The 18,974-nt window shown below is 40.4% G+C and overlaps 1 protein-coding gene across 1 annotated transcript; it reads left to right on the top strand.

Annotated features, from left to right (window-relative positions):
* Positions 1-2,197: 2,197 nt before the first annotated feature.
* On the top strand, positions 2,198-9,443 carry gvin1l2 (GTPase, very large interferon inducible 1-like 2). The gene is made up of 4 exons (XM_008280446.1): positions 2,198-2,240; positions 3,931-5,626; positions 5,822-8,920; positions 9,007-9,443. The coding sequence occupies exons 1-4, from the start codon at positions 2,198-2,200 to the stop codon at positions 9,149-9,151; spliced, it is 4,983 nt and encodes a 1,660-aa protein (XP_008278668.1). The 3' UTR covers positions 9,152-9,443.
* Positions 9,444-18,974: the final 9,531 nt, after the last annotated feature.

Raw genomic sequence — 18,974 nt, 5'->3', positions numbered from 1 at the left:
AGTTTACCCACCCACAGTTATTGATTGTTCAGGACTTGGCTTCAACAACTGGACACTGACGGAGAATTGATTACCTTGACGAATATCTGCTGTGCATCTTTTTAAAAATGCACATTTTGGGGGCAATATTGCACCAGTATTGGCAGTGAAGTACAGCTATCAGATATCTGGGGCATGATCAGGAGAATGGGTGGGGTCAGAAGAAGTTATGCACTACCAGTATTAAGTAGTGGGGACAAAATGGCAATAAATAACTTGGAAAATGCTGAACTTCTTTCTCTAACATTTAGGAAGATACACAGTTCAGAAAATCTCACAGAGGAGGCCAAGCAGAGGAGATGCACAACCTTAATAAGGAACCCCAACATATTGGAGAAATTGGAGATGTCAGGAGATCTGTTAGACCTGAATTTTGATATGTTTGAGCTGAGAAGAGCTATCTCCAGTGCTCGTCAAACTACTCCTGGGAAAGATGGTGTATGTTACAAAATGCTGGAACACATGACAGAGGAAGCACTCAACATAGTGTTGAGACTGTTTAATGAGGTTTGGGAGTGTGGTCAACTTCCCACAGTGTGGAAACAAGCAATAATAGTGGGGTCAGAATATTCCAGTATATATGAGGTAGAGAATGGTACTCCGCAGGGGAGTGTGTGTAGTCTATTGCTTTTCAATATAATGATCAATGACATATTTTCTAAGGTGGAAAGAAACATAGGAAAGTCTTTGTATGCGGGTGACGGGGCTCTATGGGCAAGAGGGTGTAATATAGCTCATGTTAGTGGGAAAATACAAGCCGCTATACTTGAGGTGGAAGGATGGGCAAGTCAGTGGGGGTTTAAACTATCAGTTGCAAAAACTCAAGTGATTTGTTTTTCAAGAAGAAATAGAGTTACTCCACTCTCATTAAAACTGTATGGGCAGCAACTGGAACAGTTTAAAGTTTTCAGATTTCTTGGGGTCTGGTTTGATGAAAGGCTTACGTGGAGCACTCACATAGAAAAAGTTGTGTCTAAAAGTAAGAAGATCATGATTGTAATGAGGTGTCTGGCAGGACAGGAGTGGGGAGCCAGCAGAGCATNATAATAATAATAATCACAAGGGTTTCAATAGGGTCCTTGCACCGTTAGTGCTCGGACCCTAATAATAATCCGAGCAGTTCCAATAGGGTCTTCGTACCCTTTTGGGTGCTCGGACCCTAATAAATCACGTCTACTGAATTAATCAATGCACAAATGCATCCATGTGATATATTTGACATAAAAACTGATTCGTGTCAGCTCTTAACAACAAATACTACAAATATTTCACACAAACAGGCAGCAGTCTGGTGTTAATACTCGACCAACACAGCGAAAAAGGATTTTTAAAAAAACAAACAAAAAACAAACATATTGGTGGTACATTTTTAGCTATTTTCTGATATTTTACAGATATTTTACATTTTACAGAGCGCCGAGAAGACGATCAAACTTGACCATCTAGAGGAAGTAAAAGTCGTATATATACATGTATAGCCATAAGCTGCATTAACTTACAATACATGTTGTATTCTTGCTGATTTTTACCACCCTATGCCAGTTGCTTGTAGTAATATTCTTGCTTTTCAACAATATGTGCCCACAGATAGCAGCAGGACTCAAAACTAAGCATTAACTGAGAAACTGAGCTTTAAGCTTTAAAATGGTGAAACTAAAAGGGTGGGCGCCTCAACGTTGAGCTATCAGTGGTGTACTTTATCTTCTTGACAGTCTGCTGATCTATCTGAGGGGAGGCCATTATGTCAGCATATCATGGTGAGTTTGGATCAGGTTTTATCGTAGTGAAAAGCAAAATGAAAGAGGGAGGACAGTCTTGCTTCAGTGAAGCCTTTCAGGAAGATAAAAGTCAAGAAAAACCAGCCTTCCCCGTACTTTCCACACTGAGTAGCCCTTTGAGCGCACATGCATTCTTTGTCTCTATTGTAAGCAGGACAACAGAGGTTTTCACATTTGCAGATACATGTTGTGTTAGTGGCTTAGGGCCAAAGAAGATTTTGACTGTGTTGCACTGCTTGTTGTGTCACAGTAATGGTATTAATGCCACTTATCTTAAATGACAGGGTTCCAGTCAACACTCTACACTTTTGGTGATGTGGCTGACCAGGAAAGAAGAACTCCTTTTAAACAGCGAGTAAAGGCACTCAGCAGGATTCATCATGTCCATCAGACTTTCCAAGAGACTGAGCAGCAGGAAGAAAAGTATGTTTCTTTCTTTATTTTGTTTTTTCAATTTGAACTAACTTTTTTTTCCCACAATTAACCTGAATATGCTGTCAGTAATAGATAGACATTTGGAAAATAACTTAGGGACTGTTGTATATGTACACACTGTAGCTGTCTCAATGCCCTACGCTCTAGACTTTGTTCCTCATCTACATGATTGAATATATTGCCTTATTTCAAAATAATCGCAGGCCTTCTTCTTTACATCCAAAGGATTTGTGGTATAAATGAGCAGTAATCATTTTTGCAGAAAGAAAGCTATACCTCTAATTACAATTATAAAGGGAGGCCCACAAGTAGACATAAATGATCAAAAGAAATATTATCAATTTCTTAGGCTAGATAATTGAATGGCTCAGGTCCTATTAGTCTGAATTAAAATGGTAGGGGGAGTATGACTGGCAGTTTTTACTGTTTTGATGAACAGGTTAGTTCTCCAGGCAAATCTGTGGCCAACACAGACTCTATGGCCCTACAAATATGTTTATGTTTTCCCTGAACCTCAGCTGCCAAAATAAATGGTATGACTAATAATGGTAACCATGCTTACAACAAACATGATAAGAAAAAAAACTGGCAATGTGTCAAGGTTTATCTTGGGAGTTCTGCTCATTCCATTAAGGAAGACAGAAATTAATTTGCACTGACCACTACAGAGGCCTTCTGTGACTGTTCTGGTTTTGGAAACAAAATGAGCTGAAACTTCCCGGACAGGAGGGATGTGGTTGGATGAAAGCACTGCAGGACTGAATGTTTTAATGTGTTTACTCATTAATGATAATTGAGTTGGTGGCAACAAATGGAAATTTTGATGGTGAAGGCATCAAGGGATGGTCTGCTTAAGGGAAACACTGCTGCTTTGTCTGTAGGTGTAGGGAGGCCCTGAGGTCAAATGTAATGACTCATTAGCTTCAGAGATAATGTACCTTTTCCTGTTAATAAAAGGTTAATGACTTAATTTAATGTTCTGTTACATGCATCGATCAGATACAGCATTAATACAACCATTGGTGCATGGACTTAGGATTTCTGTGGGTGTCCTGTGGTGTCTGGCACCAGGACATTGGCAGTGGTTCCTTTAGGCCCTAAGCTGGTTTTGCCATGTGGTGGAGTGCATTGTCCTGCTGGGGAATACCGCTGTCTCTTTGGGTGGGTGATACTTGTCAAAGTAACATCCATAGGAAAGCCAGGACCCAGACAGTTAGTGTTTATTACTTCACCTGTTGGTGATTTTATTGTTGTGGCTGTATGATCCATAACAGCAGATTATACATAACAATAACAAAAGCAAGTGAATTTCATTCTGTTTACTATTTTTTCAAAGAAAAGCATCTTCAACTCCTGATTCAAATCAGACAACACCTGAAAATGACAAAGAACACGAATTTAGGTTGCATGACAGCTTTGCATTTTTAAATATCCTTGTATTATTATTTTTGTTCAAAGAGTATATGTAACCCATGTCACTGAAAAATCATTTATTTGCAATTACTCAACATAGGCTTTTATAAAGTGCAGCTTTCTTCCCTCCTCATGCCAAGTGAAAGAATTGTTTTCTCTGATTATATAAAATTTCATGTCACACCTTGCTGAACAGAAGTTAAGTTAAGTCAAGACAAGCTGCTAATACACAGCCTAAATGATTGCTGTGTTTTTTTCAAACTAGAACCAAAGGACAATGCCCAGACTGATGTTCTACATAAGCTCGGCCTGGAGGCCTACATGACTACACCACTGGACCCAGCATCTATGTTAGACATCAGTACTTGGACTCTGGAAAACTGCACTCCTCTAGAGCCAAAAGATCTACCAAATGCTTTTCTCCAACGTCTCTGGCTGCTTCGTCAAGATGCCCGAAGCCCTTGTTGTCAGCCTCTACACGACACTCTTAACAATAACAAATCACCTGAGGAGATGCTCAATGGTTCTGAAGGAGAAAACCAGTGTGTCATCAACCCCCTTGATTTAGTTACAGCTGTCTTCATGTCTGCCAACACTTTCCTTCAGCAGGAGATAACTATGCGAATGGCACAATGTCAGTTTGCTGTGCCTCTAGTCCTTCCGAACTTAGATCCAGAAGAACCCAGTAACTTTCTTCTTTGGCCTTTACGAGCTGTCATGAGCCAATGGAAGTCTCACAGTCCGGATAACAGCGGAAGAGTCCAAGAGGGGGGTTTAGCAAAAACTTGCATGCCAGTGGTTTCTTGCGTGAAGCTTGGTCATTGCAGTATCTCCAAGTCAAAGGTGCTAAACCGTGTCCTAAGTGGACTCAGATCTGACAGTGAAACGTTTCTCCACAGGGGAATGGATGGAGGGCAGCTGCCTCGCAGACTGTCCAATGGCCTGGTAGAGGTTGGATGGTCTCTACCCATTGGCGATATCATCAAAGATATTTTTTCTGTCCCCGTGGCCATTACTAATCTACGTGGAGATGCCAGTACACATGATAAATGCCTCAGCCTTTTATGTCAAGCATCTTCAGCTGTGGTGGTTTTCTGTGGGGATCTTAGGGAGAAAGACAAACAATGTCTTGCTTTCTGCAAAGATACAGCAAGCAAGCTGATACTGGTTGATCTTTCAGACACTGAGAGAAATGAGAACAGAGTTGTGGGGTTCATTGGTGACAACCTGGCAGATGATATGGAGCTTTCTAAAGGGCTTGTGCTTCCAGGAGGAGGTTTAAGTGAGGAGGAACTGGCTAATAAGCTGTGTGACACACTAAAAAATCTGCTACAGGATAAATTGAAACTTGTTACACTTGAGGCAGCAGCAAAATTAGCAATGGAGATTGGCTTAAATGTGGATGAAGGCTCAGTCTGTAAAAAGGCAATGGCCACAGTGGAGGAAATGTTGAAAGGTTTAGATGAGGGACCTGCTGAATTTAGGCTGAAGCAGCTTCCTTTGCAGGGACATTTGTGGAGCAAATTGGCAGAAATAGAGAAAGAGGAGAGTAAACAGAAAAAAGAAGGTAAAGAAATTGATCCCCAAATGAAAAAGGCAAAGAAAGACATCTCGGCTGAGATGAGCAGCTACAAAATGACCCCAGCTATGAAGATTTTCACTGATGCTCTTTTTACCACAGATAAAGTGGAGAGGACTTATTTTCTTAGCTGGATCAAACTGAGACTTCAGCTGACGCAAACTGAAAACCAAAACAGTCCACAAGTTCTGTCCACAAATCTGCCAACAGAACAGAAAGATGGCATGCCTGAACATTCAGATGATTTTGAAAATGGAGCCAGTGACGGCCTTGATGACAGTGATAGTTTCTGCACAGATTCAACATCTGAAGAGGAAACTGAAATGCAGCCTGTAGATACTGAATTGCAAGACTCAGAGCAACAGAGTGAAATAGAGCAAGAGTCACAGCAGTCCACAGAAAAAAACATAGAACCACCTCCACAACAGGAAGACGATCTTGAGTCCATACATGAGCCAGAAGTGCTGGAGTTAAATGTGGCATCAAATGAAACAGAGATTCAAGGTGAAGAAATTATTGCAAACAAGGTCTGTTTGGAAGAGCAAATTTCTCAACCAAACTCTGAGGACAACCAAAGCTGCCATTCCGAGTATGAAGAAAATGGCACTTTGAACTGCCAAGAGAATCAGTCACATGAACCAGAGCAGACAATTGCTGAGCCAGATTCAGCTTCTCCTGCCAAACAACAAATGTCCTTCAATGTTTCCTTTGAAAACCAGGTAGCCTCATGTTCACAGCCTTTTGAACCTGATCCATCTTCATTGGGGCTTGAACACTTTCTGCGTGAGATGGGCCTAATTTTTGAGCTAACCCACATCAGCCCCGGCAGTGGGAGCCACAATGTGTTGCGTCTCCCCAGCTTAGCAGCAGACCTTCTTCTCTATGGAATTCCACTTGAACTAATGGATGGAGATGCTGCAAATATCCCCATCCACTGGCTGAGCTGTGTCTTTGCAGAGCTCAAACACCGCCTACCTCAAGAACAGTGCAGGACCAGAGTGCTAACAAACCTTGGCGTTCATCATGCTAGGAATGCTGAAGTTCTTTCTGCATTGTTTGGGGTGAAATTCCCAGAGGGGAGGAAAAGATCCACTCGTGGGGTGTACATGGTTGCCCTCTGTCTCCCTTATAATCTTAGACAGGACATGGAGTGTGACTTTCTGTTGCTGATTGATGTAGAAGGTCTCTGCTCAGTCCCAATAGACAGCAAAAGAAATGCGCTGATCCATGACAATGAGATGGCCACTGTTGCAGCAGGATTGAGTGATGTTTTAATGCAGAACATTTCATTACATGCTAGTTCGGAGTTTGAAACACACTTCACAGTCATAGCCAATGCTCTCCTGCGCATCAAAGAATCTGGCTCCATGCCCATTTGTCAACTTCTGCTCCAGGATGAAGGAATAAACAGTCTATTACAAGCCTCACAGTTACGGCGTGTTTCTGAGATGCTTCAGACTGAGACCAGACACGGTGAAACAACCTGCACCAACTGTGTCAAAGGGCCTTGGTCCAATCTGTCTCTTTCTGAACCAGTTGATACACAGTACAGCAATGCTGTGTTAAAGCTCAAGGTAAACCTCTTTGGGGCATTGAAGAATTGTGCAGCTAAGTCTAAACCCTCAGGGCTTCCTGAGTTTACCCGACGTTTAAGTGCTGTGTGGGATTCAGTAAAAGCAGAATCCTTCTCCATTGGTCTGCAAAATACACATATAGCTTTGGCATTTTCGTTATTGTGCACCGAGTTTTCCTTGTGGAAGGACAGTTGCCTGGATAACATTGAGAGCTGGTTAATGGGGGCAACCAAGAAAATCTTTGCCACAAAGGCAAAAGCTTTGGACGCTGAAGTCCAAAATGAACTTTTGAATGAACTGAAGAATGAAGCCAGAGAGGAAGTCAAAACCGAGATGGACAAAGTCAGATCAAAAGCAGAGGCCTACTTAATGCAAGATGACTTAAAAATGAACTCCGAAACATTCAGGCCAGTCCTAATGAGCAATATGGCCAACCTCCAGGACCGAGTAATCGAACAGATCATACAAAAGTTGGACACAGTCAATGAGAGTCATTGTTCTTCTACACAGCTGAAAAACTTTGAGACCTTGCTTGAAAAAGAACAAGAGTCCAAGCTACAAGCATTGGTAGAGAAAAGCAGGTCAATCAAAGTTCTCCTTCAAGATTCAGAGCTAGAAGAGGAGTTTGAGGGTGTGTGGAGTAAGACTTTGTCCAACTTTGACTTCAGACCTTCAGAAAGAGAAAATATTACTGCAAGAGTGGCAGTTATTCTGAAACACAATCTAATCAGCCGTGGCCTTCAGAAACACATGAAAAAGCTTGAACTCACGGGCCTAAGCCAGACAGAGAGCTTCCAGGTTTCTGATGAGCACTTTGGATACCGTAGCAGATTAAGACACATGTTTGAAGACAACAACAGACTCCAGAGGTTAGAAGCTCAAGAGGTAGCATGCAGTATCATAGAGGAATACAATCAGTTTGTGTCAGACAAATGTAGCTTATCAGCAGATTTCTCAGACAGCTACATTACAGAACTGCTAGAAAATGTTGAGAAAGCGCTGAAGGGAAAATCCATGGATATCAGATCAGCTTTTGAGGTAGATCTAAAACTTTATCTCTGTAATGCTGCATGCCATGATTTCCAAAAGCTACATGACCGTTATGCCAAGGACAGAGAAGTTTTGACAGTCATCACAGAAAACAAGGGTATGTATCTGGCAGAGTTTATCTACCACTTCAGGAAGAGAGACGAGTGCCAGAGGGTTGCCCAGGCTTTCACCTCTATGGTCATCAAACCCACAGTGATGGACTACATCAACAGACCACTGGGGATGCAGATTGTAGAAGAGATCCGAGGTAAAGCCCAGCAGTATAAGTACCCACAAGCTTTCCATCAAAGCTTGCTGGAGGAGCTGATTAAAGAAGACCACTTTGAGAGCTTCCTTGAATACTTGCTTTCCTATGATGACTTCACACGAAATAAGATCCAGGAGACAGTGGTAGCTCACCTCTCTGAATCAACCAACCTACGTAAACAGAGGCAACAGAGACTTGGAGAAATTGTAGGAAAGATTGCAGCAGCAGTAAGCCAAACAGCAGAAGGTACCAATGGAGTGTTGAGTGATACAAAGCCACTGCTGGAGAGAGCATGTCTCATTTTGGAGAAAGATGGGGATGTTGATGTCAACAGGGACTTTCTGATTGGACCCATGTTCAGTATCACCACAGAATGGGATTGTTTTGTTAAATGTTTAATGGACTTACTGGCCATAATGCGATTGGATCTCGCCCAGGAGTTCTCCCAAAATGTAGATGTACCCCAGCTTTTGAACAGCCTTCCAGTTCAGCCCCAAGAGTACCTCTTCAACAGAGTGAGAGGCTGTGACAAGCTGTGTCCTCACTGTGGAGCTCCCTGTGAGGAGGAGGAGATGGGACATGAGGTTCATAAGACCTGGCTCCATCGGCCCAAAGGCATGCTGCCTTATGACTCCTATTCTCTGTCCCATATCTGTTTCCCTGAAAGCATGAGCCAGAGCAACCCAGACCAGAACCAGGACACAAAGGATACATCTATGACATGTCAAGACCTCCAGTCTCTGAGCCCAGACTGGACCATCTCCCCTGATGACCTTAACAGCCAAAAGGCCAGTGATTACTGGAGGTACTGTGTGACCTGTTTAAGTTCATCTATACATTTGGCCATAGATTGTCCTGGATGAAATTAACAAAATGTTCTTTAATTTCTAGGTATGTGTTGGTGAGGTTCAATGAGAGGTTCGCAGAACAATTCAAGCAGGAGCCAGCAGAGATTCCTCATGAATGGAGGAAGATCACTCAGCAGGAGGCCTTAGACAGTCTGAAGTCAGTCTTCCTCACAAGACAGAGTTGCTAAAAGGCTGCATTCAGATTAAGTTAAAAATGCATTACTTGACTCAATACTTGAAAAAGTACAATGGAATTGTCGGGCAGCTGACGCTACACAGAGATGTTGATCGTATACATTTGACGTGAGCCATGAAACGCCTCAAGCTCGAAACTTCTGATTTAAACTGAAAGCTGCATAAGGACTTTTCAATGCTGCATTTTGTCTTTATTGTTTGTTTGTGACATTTTTAAATAAGAGTCAGATCCTAATGAACAAAGTGTAAAAGAAAAAAAATCAAGAATTGATTCATAGCACTGATTATGGTAACACATGTTTTATTTTCTTGTATTTATGAATATTCCCTTAATGATAAAATGTGCTTTCTGTAAATTGTACTTTTATACTTTTAATATTAAATATGTTAACTCTTTATTATCCAACTTTTTCCCCACTGTTTTTACCACAATGAGAAAATGTATTACCATGGATTTAAAACCAATCATTGTCAGAAACGCAGTAGTGAAATAAAAGTAGGTTGCCTTTTAAACATTTGTATTTTTTACAAAGAATTTGAATATATTTAGATTTATGGACTAGCAGAAATATAAACTGCTACAGAAAAACATCTCATCCTTTTTTCACCTTATATTTAGAAACGAATTCTTAATATACAAACAATTGTTAGGTTTTTTTGTTTGTTTTTTAAATCTATATTCAGATGGATTGGTTAGGATACCACCCTTTAACCTGAACATGTTATTAGGTTTAAGTGAAACTAAATATAAACATCTAAGTGTGTATTGAAATGTCAAATAAAAAAGGGGGGGAAAGTGTATTTCTGTGCTTAATTTGAATTACCTGCTAAAATTTGGTCCACATGACTTACCCTATTTTGTTTTTGGATGTAGGTGTGTGAAAGATTTTCCTTTGTAGGACTATGTATTTAAATAGGTTTGATCTGTATGTCTCCAAGGATGCTGTTGAGTGAATCCCCAAAGAGCACACTGTATCATAGTGTGCATCCCAAACATTTAAAGACATTTCTGGCATGCAAATTTCAGATGTAAAGAATGTGGTCATTTGATGAGCATGAGCGAAATGAGAGAGACAAATGTATGAAGTATGGAGAGAAAAGTCCATTGGTGAAATCCACAAGAGGGCAATGTAGGATGGAGGAATCCCAGACAGCTCACTCAGATGAAGGAACAGGATTCAGTCGTATATCTTTATCCCAAACTGAATTTGCTCCTCCTTACTCTGTAGTTTATTGACAAATTTATCATTCCTCTATTGGTCCAACAATCTTACTTGGAGGATATTTTAATAAAATGATTTATTGCTTTCACAGCTGTGGCTTACGCTTTAAAGCCTGGCAGCTGAGCACAATTTGCAGCTGGTTTTAGTTCCCTTTAGAGGAACTGAAAGTCCCGAATACTGTTTTATTAGTGAATTTACATGCCCACCTCACTTGGAAGGTGGTGCTGCTTTTTCGACAAAAAGTCAGAGATGCCTACATTTGACCTGTATGTTAGCTGTGCAGTTCAGTAACTGACATGTTTTAATGTACTCATTGTTTTTTACTCCACTTCTTTGATGTCAAAACAGTCCAATCCTTTATAAGAATACAAGCACAACTGTTTTATCTATTATAGTAAGTTAATGTTGTATTTAGCTGAAATAATTTCATCCAGTTTCTTTTTAAGCTACAATCACAGTTTACAGTTAAAGTGTGGCAAAGTGCTTTTTAGAGTAAAAACTATGCCGGCGAATCAACAAGTGGCAACCTAACGTGCCAACCTCATCCTTAAATAGAAAAAGAGCAAATGGATGTGACCAACCCCAGTGTGAGGGTCTCTGCCTGAACCCACAAACAAATTATTTTACAGGTACAAGGACAGCCGGAGACGTGCATTCAAGTCAAAAACTCAGTATTTATTATTAAAAGAAGATAAAAGAAAAGGACAATAATCAGGTTAAGACCAAGCATTTAATATTGTACTATTAACAACCATTTAAAACTAAAATGCAACTGAACCAACTGGTTACAAAATATATAAAAAGGTATCAGACAGGGTACGCACCGCGGGGAGATGCTATTGCAAAACCCAATCTCACTCACCACGTGCACACCGTGATCACTGCAAAGCACTTTAATAAACACTGCAGACTGAGGTAAATCTAAAAACTAGTTTAGGTGCTCACCACACTTCAGACCTACCACACTGCATGCAAAGAAAGGTGTGTATACCACGCGTACTCCCCGCAGATCCTCCCACTGCTTGAGAAACAAACAAAGAAGATACAATGAGTTCTCGGTTGGTTCTTGGTTACAAATTCATCATTCAATAGAGATCAAATATCACAGAGCAATAAAATTCAGACATCAAAGCAAACATGGATGGCAGTAGACAACTTATGATGAGCCGATTATCAATCCACAATCATAAGAGACACATCCACTGGACCACATGGCAAATCCAGTCCAGGCAAAGCAGCAGTCTGGCATTAATTCTGAAAGAGGGAAAACACATTATATTTACTGGCAAGTATACCTCAGAGGGAATAACCCTCCTACATTACCATACAGTTTACCTTCTCAATCTCTGGCTCTATAAGAGACTGCCACTGGTGGAGCTGACTGACTTTATACTGGGACCCAGTGAGGCTGACTCATGTCCTCTTCAGCATGGGCCTACAGGGCCTTAATCAAACCGAGTTGAGAGGGAAAACAGTCACACCACAATTCTGCACAGCCACAGCAGTCCCATCAAAACCTTTCTTGTTGTTTGAACCTTTCTTGCTTTCTAAAATCTCCCTTACCTGCACAGACACAGCAATCCCACCACACATCTACCAGGCCTCAAACAAAGAGGCACTAATGGCTCTCACCTGCGCTTATAAGGAGGGCGGGCTCTCTCTAACCCTACCTACAAGGGGCGGTGCTCCTAACCTAAGTGCCGGCTCTCACATCGAGTACCCACCAACTAAACATCCAAGTACCAGGCTTTTACTAAAGATACATGTTTTATATTCTAAGAATAACTGGTTGGAAGGGCATTAGTTTGACTGCATTTTTCATACACACACACACACACCTACACACACACACACACACACACATATATATATATAAAGTAGCATGAACTTAAAGATTTATATATATACATTACACAATACAAAAGACAGAAAGCTAATGATGAATCAGTGATCAACAAATTACAGATTGTCACGGGGGTTCATGAATATACATATAGACTGTCATGGCATCCGTTTGTGGAAACATTCCAATCAAATCCACAAACATGAATCTCACGGTGGTGTTAGATGAAAGGTCAAAAGATTACCACAGTCATTGGGATTCATGGTGTGATCACATCGACTATATGCAGTTCTCTGCCATTCCATCAGTAAATGTTGAGACAGGATAAGTGAAAACCCTGACCTGCTGGCAACCCTATAGAGAAAAGGTTGGAGATCACCAAAGCCAATTGGATTTCTCCTCAGGGGACCATAACTGTCTGTGCAAAAAATCATCTGATTGACTGAACAACTGGCCAACTGGAAGATGGGCATGTTTTTGTAAACTGGTGTGGAAAAAATACTGTCAACAAAAGGAAACCATATTTAAAAATGTAATATAATAATATACAATAAGACAGAGATTTAAGAGGCAGCTCTGCAGGAAGACAGGAAGTCAATTCCTGGGTCATGAAAGAAAGATGGCCAGGCTGAGACAGGATCAGCAAGGCTGCAGAATAAACACTGAGAGTGGGAAGAGACAGAGCTAAGGCTGCTGCAAACCTCACATCTAAGCATAGAACAGTGTTTAAAGTTCAGCAGGTTATTTTTTTCAGTTGTCACTTCTGCAGTATGCGAGCAACAAACATCGCACACCGGTATTAATCTTCTACCCAGCAAATGTGGATATGTATGTCTTGCTGGCAGCTTGCTTGACTCATTCCACTATTTTATTGCTGCACACAAACAAACAGATAACATAGGTGGCACAGAGTGTACACTATAGACGACAAAGCAACTTATTTCCATCTCCTGATCTAATCTGTGTTGTTTGCAATATGACAGTCTGCAGTGAAGTGCGCTGAGAAGAGTCACCTCAAGAGTGAAGATAGAGGGAACATTTGCAAGCATGATTTGTGTGAACATTTAGCAACACACTAAACTGTAACCATTTTGTTAAAACGATTGCTGTAGCTTTGTTTTTTGTTTTTTAATAATGAGTTATGTACTAGAGCTTTTAAACTCTACAGGGTAGAACTCTGAGTACCCTCTCATCCAGAGCTCTGCTTGTGAATGATACTGTCCTGTTTGTCAATACTTCGAAAAGATTTGATGGAGAACTCTGAAGTGCTGTAGTTTGTCACTCTGGCACCTCAAATTGATTCTAAAGCGACATCAATATCAGGCCCGATTCCTTTTAAAGTGTTCGTAGCGCTGACAGACTCAGGCTCTGTCAAAAAGCCAGCCAACAGCTGCCACCATATACTTGCCTGTGATGCACAGCTTTAACCTTTTTAGCTGGGGGAGTGGGAGTGGACAGACTGACTGATTACACAAGTGTCTACCAACGTGAGAATGGCAGGATATAAGTACCTGCCAGTTGATTTTCATACCAAACTGACATGAATGAAAATAAGCTGTAAAGTAGGGGGGGGGGACAATGTCATTCATGAACGTGTCTCTCTGGAAAACTGTCCGCAGCAATGTAAAGCATATACAGGTTTTCTAGTGAAGGAGGAAAAACTGACACATAACGGGATTCTGCACAATTTCTCAAAATAGAGGCTCCATGTGTGCATCAAAAATACAATTTCCACAGTTTCTAGAGGCAAGATATGTTTAAAAGGTCAAAATATCAGAAATGTTGCATTATTTTACATAATTTGGGAAATGTCAGCGAAATATAGTGTGTAATTAAAGCCAATGTTTCACAAGGCAGCACCGGCTTCTTTCAGCGTGGCTTATATTACTTTTATCCGAGGCCATGTGTTCTGCAAATCACAGGTCTCTCAGCCAGATGTTGCCACACCAGACAAGAGTAAACAGCAGCAAATAGTGCCTGAGCTAACAGAAGCATGTGAAACCACAGCAGTTCTCAAACACAATCTAACTATGTTCTGCTCATTTCATCTGGCAGGTCACAGCTCATTCTGTCCCCAGCAGGCTCCAGCGCCAACTTGTTAGACAAAGAAGAAAAAAAAAAAAGCAACAGGCAGCAGCAGCAATAATTTGTAGTCGATAAGCTATCACTGAACATAATGATGGGCAAACACATTCAAAGAACAACAAGGCGCACAAGAGTTATCTGTGAAAATTGGCTGACAATTATTCACAGACGTGTTTTGTTTTCGTCACAGTCAGGAAAATGTACGCATCATGGAAGCCGGTAATGGAGCTCGGAAGAAATTCTTTAGCAAAATTCTTCTTTGAGAGAAAATCTACAATAATTCTGTGAAACCGGGATTGAATGGTAAAAGTGCTTATTCACCGTGTTTACAGCAGCCTTCAAAATATTAACAATAATTTCCCTGACCAGAAATGACTCATGTTTGAACCAAGCAGTACAACTTGTACATTATTTTACTTACAGATGAACTCCTAACAGTATGTCTACTGTCTAGATTGAATCAAACGCAGTTTGTGTTGAAAAGTTGTTTCGCTGCAGTACTTGCTGCCGTGCTTACCGCAGCCAGTGAAGAGCCACGGTGTAAACAAAATAACCATCTGGGGTCATCTTTGTGGGTTTTCAGAGTACGAAAACATTTGGAAAAAAAAAACAGAAACAAGTGTGAAAACTTCTTTTAAAGGACAAACAAAGACATGAAAGTTGTGGATTTTCACATCACTGGATTACCTTAAAGATGAAGGTAGCATCCATGCGTGAAATTAAGATAAACTGACAAAGAACATTGCTTTCTGGTAAAGCATGCTTGTAGCATCCACTACACATCTTGCTGTGTATTGTCCTTGCAATCCCTCTTCTTCCAATTCACAAATATATGCACCCTCACACTGTGTTTGTTGTTAAATGTCTTATTGTAACTTAAAGAGCAGCTTGCTTTAATCAATACTGTGTTCCTCTGTGTCCACTTTAAAGTACCATCTCTCTGTTTTTTATTTTTTTCTTCTTTCAACCGCTAATCCTCTTAATATGCTCATCTCAGTTCTCTTTGTGCTTTTTCCTCCTTCAGACGCCATAGTGCTGCCTCCCTGGAGGGCGGCTCGTGTACGTACAGACAGGGAGGTCAGAGCCGCGGCGGGATGTGCGGCCAATCTAATCCGCAATGTTTGTTACTGACGGTAACCTCAAGGGGCACTGAAACAAAATTAGACAGTCTGTGACATTTTAGCGAGGCATGCATGCTGCGCCGCAACACCTTCCAAACATCATAGTTCAGTGATAATGCAAATCAAACATTCAAGATGCTCTGGAATGACATTATTTTTGCAACGTGTCCGCAAATGTAAAAAGCAGCCTGTCTCGCACGTACGCTCATCTGTTTAGTACTGTGTCATTCTCTTACTTCAATATATTTGTTTTTCACATTTCTCCAAATCTCTCAAGCTTAAGATTTCTCACATAAAAACTTCCACACTTCATTATAACACACAGCACATTGCTAATTATCAAAACAGTTATTTTGAACCTTTTTGGCTTGTGACAAAAAGCAGTTTCTAATCGAGGGTCATTTTGCACATTTCAAATGTCTGTGATGAGAGCACATCCATCAAAGACAGATTTTTCCTCTAATCCTCTAAAAACAATGCTTTATTTACATAATTGCTTAAAGCCCAAACAAGCACAATTTTCGATTGCTTCACAAGTAAAGCACAGAGTAAAGAAAACTCCAGATTTCTATGGTGTTTTTTGTTTTCCTTTTCTTCCGTCTTAATCGTCTCACAATTCCTCAGACTGGTAACAATGCATAGGGTTAGGAACCACTGAGCTAAATGCTTTACAGGACTTAAAGGTGGTGGAAGTAATCCACATTGAGCTGCAACAACAGCAAAATGTTGCTCATGCACTGATGCATCAGTGTTAACAATCTTGTAGCACAACAATGTAGCGTAACCACACTTCAAGACTGAAATTGTACTTATTTGCATCAGAGCTCCACCCTGCTCCCTTATGTGGTAAATTAATATTTCAAGTTGACTTTAAATAAAATGTATCACATCTAATTAAAGTGGTTAGTGTTCTGATTAGAAGTCGTAAATTCTGATTTCAGTGACCTCTGACTCCCAACCAAAGAAATACATTGCAGCACAGTCATAATCATTCAGAAAAAAAAAAGTATTAACTACTGCTACAGTGATGACATAACACTCCTAAACTATACATAGAAAATAAGTGAGTCAATGAATGCAGGACTGAAGTTTGGCAATGAAATTATGCAACAGGTAAGCAAACTGAATGAAAGCTCTTATCACTGGCCATGAGAGATTTAGGATCACTTTAGAACTAAGAAACAATTTGTGATTTCTAAATTCACCTGTTTAGCAGGAAGAAAGGCTGTGTTAATTGCCCGTTGACAGAGTTTGGGGAACACAGATACGGTGGTAAAGGAAGAACAAGCCGCAACCACAAGAGAACTGAAGCTGCATTCCGGTGATGATCCTAATCGGAAACATTTTGAGGATAAACTCAGATCAGACTCTAACTCATCATGATGTGTTCATTTCCAGGCAGGATGTTACTCCTTCCCTCCAGATACACTGTTCATGAGAGGTCAGAGGCCAAATACCTTTAGAAATGATTTCAAGATCATTCCCTAAATATACATATGCGGTTATTAAACAAATACAATGAAAAAAGATGTGAGGTTCTGATGCCTAGGGGCTTAAAACAAGATCAAACATGACATGTTTATCTTGCACTGTTACTAAATCAATGAATGGTTTTAACATGAGTGTACTTTGTGAAATCTTATCATCAATATATTAAGCATAGAAATGTGCACATTCAAACAATAAGAACATACTTTTTAACCATACTGTACATGAGTAAGAAAAAAAAGTCAGTTTTGGTGAATGTGAATTTATGTGTCTCATGTGAGTGATGCCATTCAGATGTATAAAGTTCTAAGTGTTAGCAGGAGAGAGTCTGGGAGGTAAATTGCAGGTCAACAGGCAACAGCTCGGTTCGGCTCTGGGGATTCTTAGAACTGACACTCTGAGCCATTATTGCTTCTTCCAGGAGGCAGCAGATGTTTTGTCTCCAAGAGGGTGTTAGATGATCTTTTGGCTGGAAAGATCAGTCAGGTTTGTCACCTGGTGCCTAACACAGATGGTCAGATAGCTTTTGTTAGTTTTCTTCTTAGAGTGACAAAAATGGCTACGTACCAGACTTACAGCTGTGTTTGAGGGTCGTGGTGGTTGTTAAGATGTTGGTCTGGAATGCATCCTCATTAACCTGAGGCCTGTGAAGCAATGAAGCAGGACTTAGAGTTAGCCAGGTATAATTCTGGGTTTTCATGACAGTGGCTCACTAATAAGCGAGGTACATCACCATGGTAACCATGCCAATCACCTGACCTGCTCTGGAGCAGGTTATGATAAGCATTTCAATGTTCTATATGCTTTAGAGAGTGACATCATCCTGACACCAAAAACCTTATAGCATACTTATTGACCATATAAAATGTGCAGTAACTCTACTTATATGTTTAAATTCAGTTTTTATGTTATATATTTTTCTGTTTTTCTTTACTTTCTCCCAAACCCAGGACCATCACTAATGTTGCAGTTGAATGAATAGGACTGAAACTGCCTTACAGGCCATTAGAGTGACATAGGATGTAAGATTACTGAAATTATCCTACACGTCACCATGAAAATTGCTTTGTTTTTATTGCTTCATTTCTTAGTATCGAATCTGTCTCTCGGTCAGCAGCGTAAGAGGATTACATCTGTAATTGTGTTATACAATACTTTGATGCATGATGATAATTAAACTGAACCTCGAAAGAACCTACATAAAACAACTTGTGCACAGAAATATTGATAGGCCTATTAATTATCCATGCATGCCAGCTTTCCTTCCTGACTCTGACTACAGCTGTTGCGTTGCTTTTTGTCTGTATTATATTTCAGAGCTTCTCATCTTGGTTTAGGATTCTAATTTGTTTTTCTAGACCTGTCCATGTTTACTACTGGTCATCTGGTGCTAACATCGTCCCCTTTCAAGTGAACACACTCGTAGCCAGATGTGGAAACTCTGTGTTGACTTACAGAGTTGATAACAAATTAAAAATTATTATTATTAAAAAATACGAGTACAAACCATTCAAACGCAGAACACATGAAAGCTGAGAACCAACAACAATCTGGCATGTGATTGAATGGTGAGCTGGAGGGTTATATGGTCCAGCAACTGATTGTCAGAGTGGCAGCAGGTGATCAGAGGGGCACGGAGGATGAGCTGAAACAACAGGTGGGAAAGCAGGGTAGGTGGGAGGTGCTGGTCTGCAGGGACAAGAGAGTGGACACTGAGAACACAACAGAAACACTTAAGAATCAATGACAAAACCAAAAAGCTGTGGTAATAGATAATAAAATAAAGTCAGGAGGAGCTGCATATTCTGGTGATAACACCTGCTGATGCATCGCTACAAGCAACCTGCTCCACACTGATAATTATCAATACAAGAATATCAATTACAGCCAATTTTACGTCAGACCTGAACACTACCTGCCCTACTGAAAAATAAATCCATTTGAGCAGTAATTGTAATTTGTGCAGCAGTTAAGAAAAACTGTTTTCTGCTATTATTCTATTTTTTTAAAATCATTTTTTATACAATGCTGTCAAATCATGTACAAGCAATTTCAT

The sequence above is a fragment of the Stegastes partitus genome, unplaced genomic scaffold, assembly GCF_000690725.1.
Source record: "Stegastes partitus isolate 25-593 unplaced genomic scaffold, Stegastes_partitus-1.0.2 Scaffold194, whole genome shotgun sequence".
In the NCBI taxonomy this organism is placed as follows: Eukaryota; Metazoa; Chordata; class Actinopteri; family Pomacentridae; genus Stegastes; species Stegastes partitus.
The sequence above is the reverse complement of the archived record's forward strand: the minus strand, read 5'-3'. Positions and strand labels throughout refer to the sequence as shown.

Bases quoted from the DNA above. Each gene is read 5' to 3' on its own strand.
- gvin1l2 (XM_008280446.1), top strand. From the start codon at position 2,198: ATGTCCATCAGACTTTCCAAGAGACTGAGCAGCAGGAAGAAAA. The intron at 2,241-3,930 runs GTATGTTTCTTT...TTTTCAAACTAG, and splicing joins ACTGAGCAGCAGGAAGAAAA to AACCAAAGGACAATGCCCAG. The intron at 8,921-9,006 runs GTACTGTGTGAC...TTTAATTTCTAG, and splicing joins AAGGCCAGTGATTACTGGAG to GTATGTGTTGGTGAGGTTCA.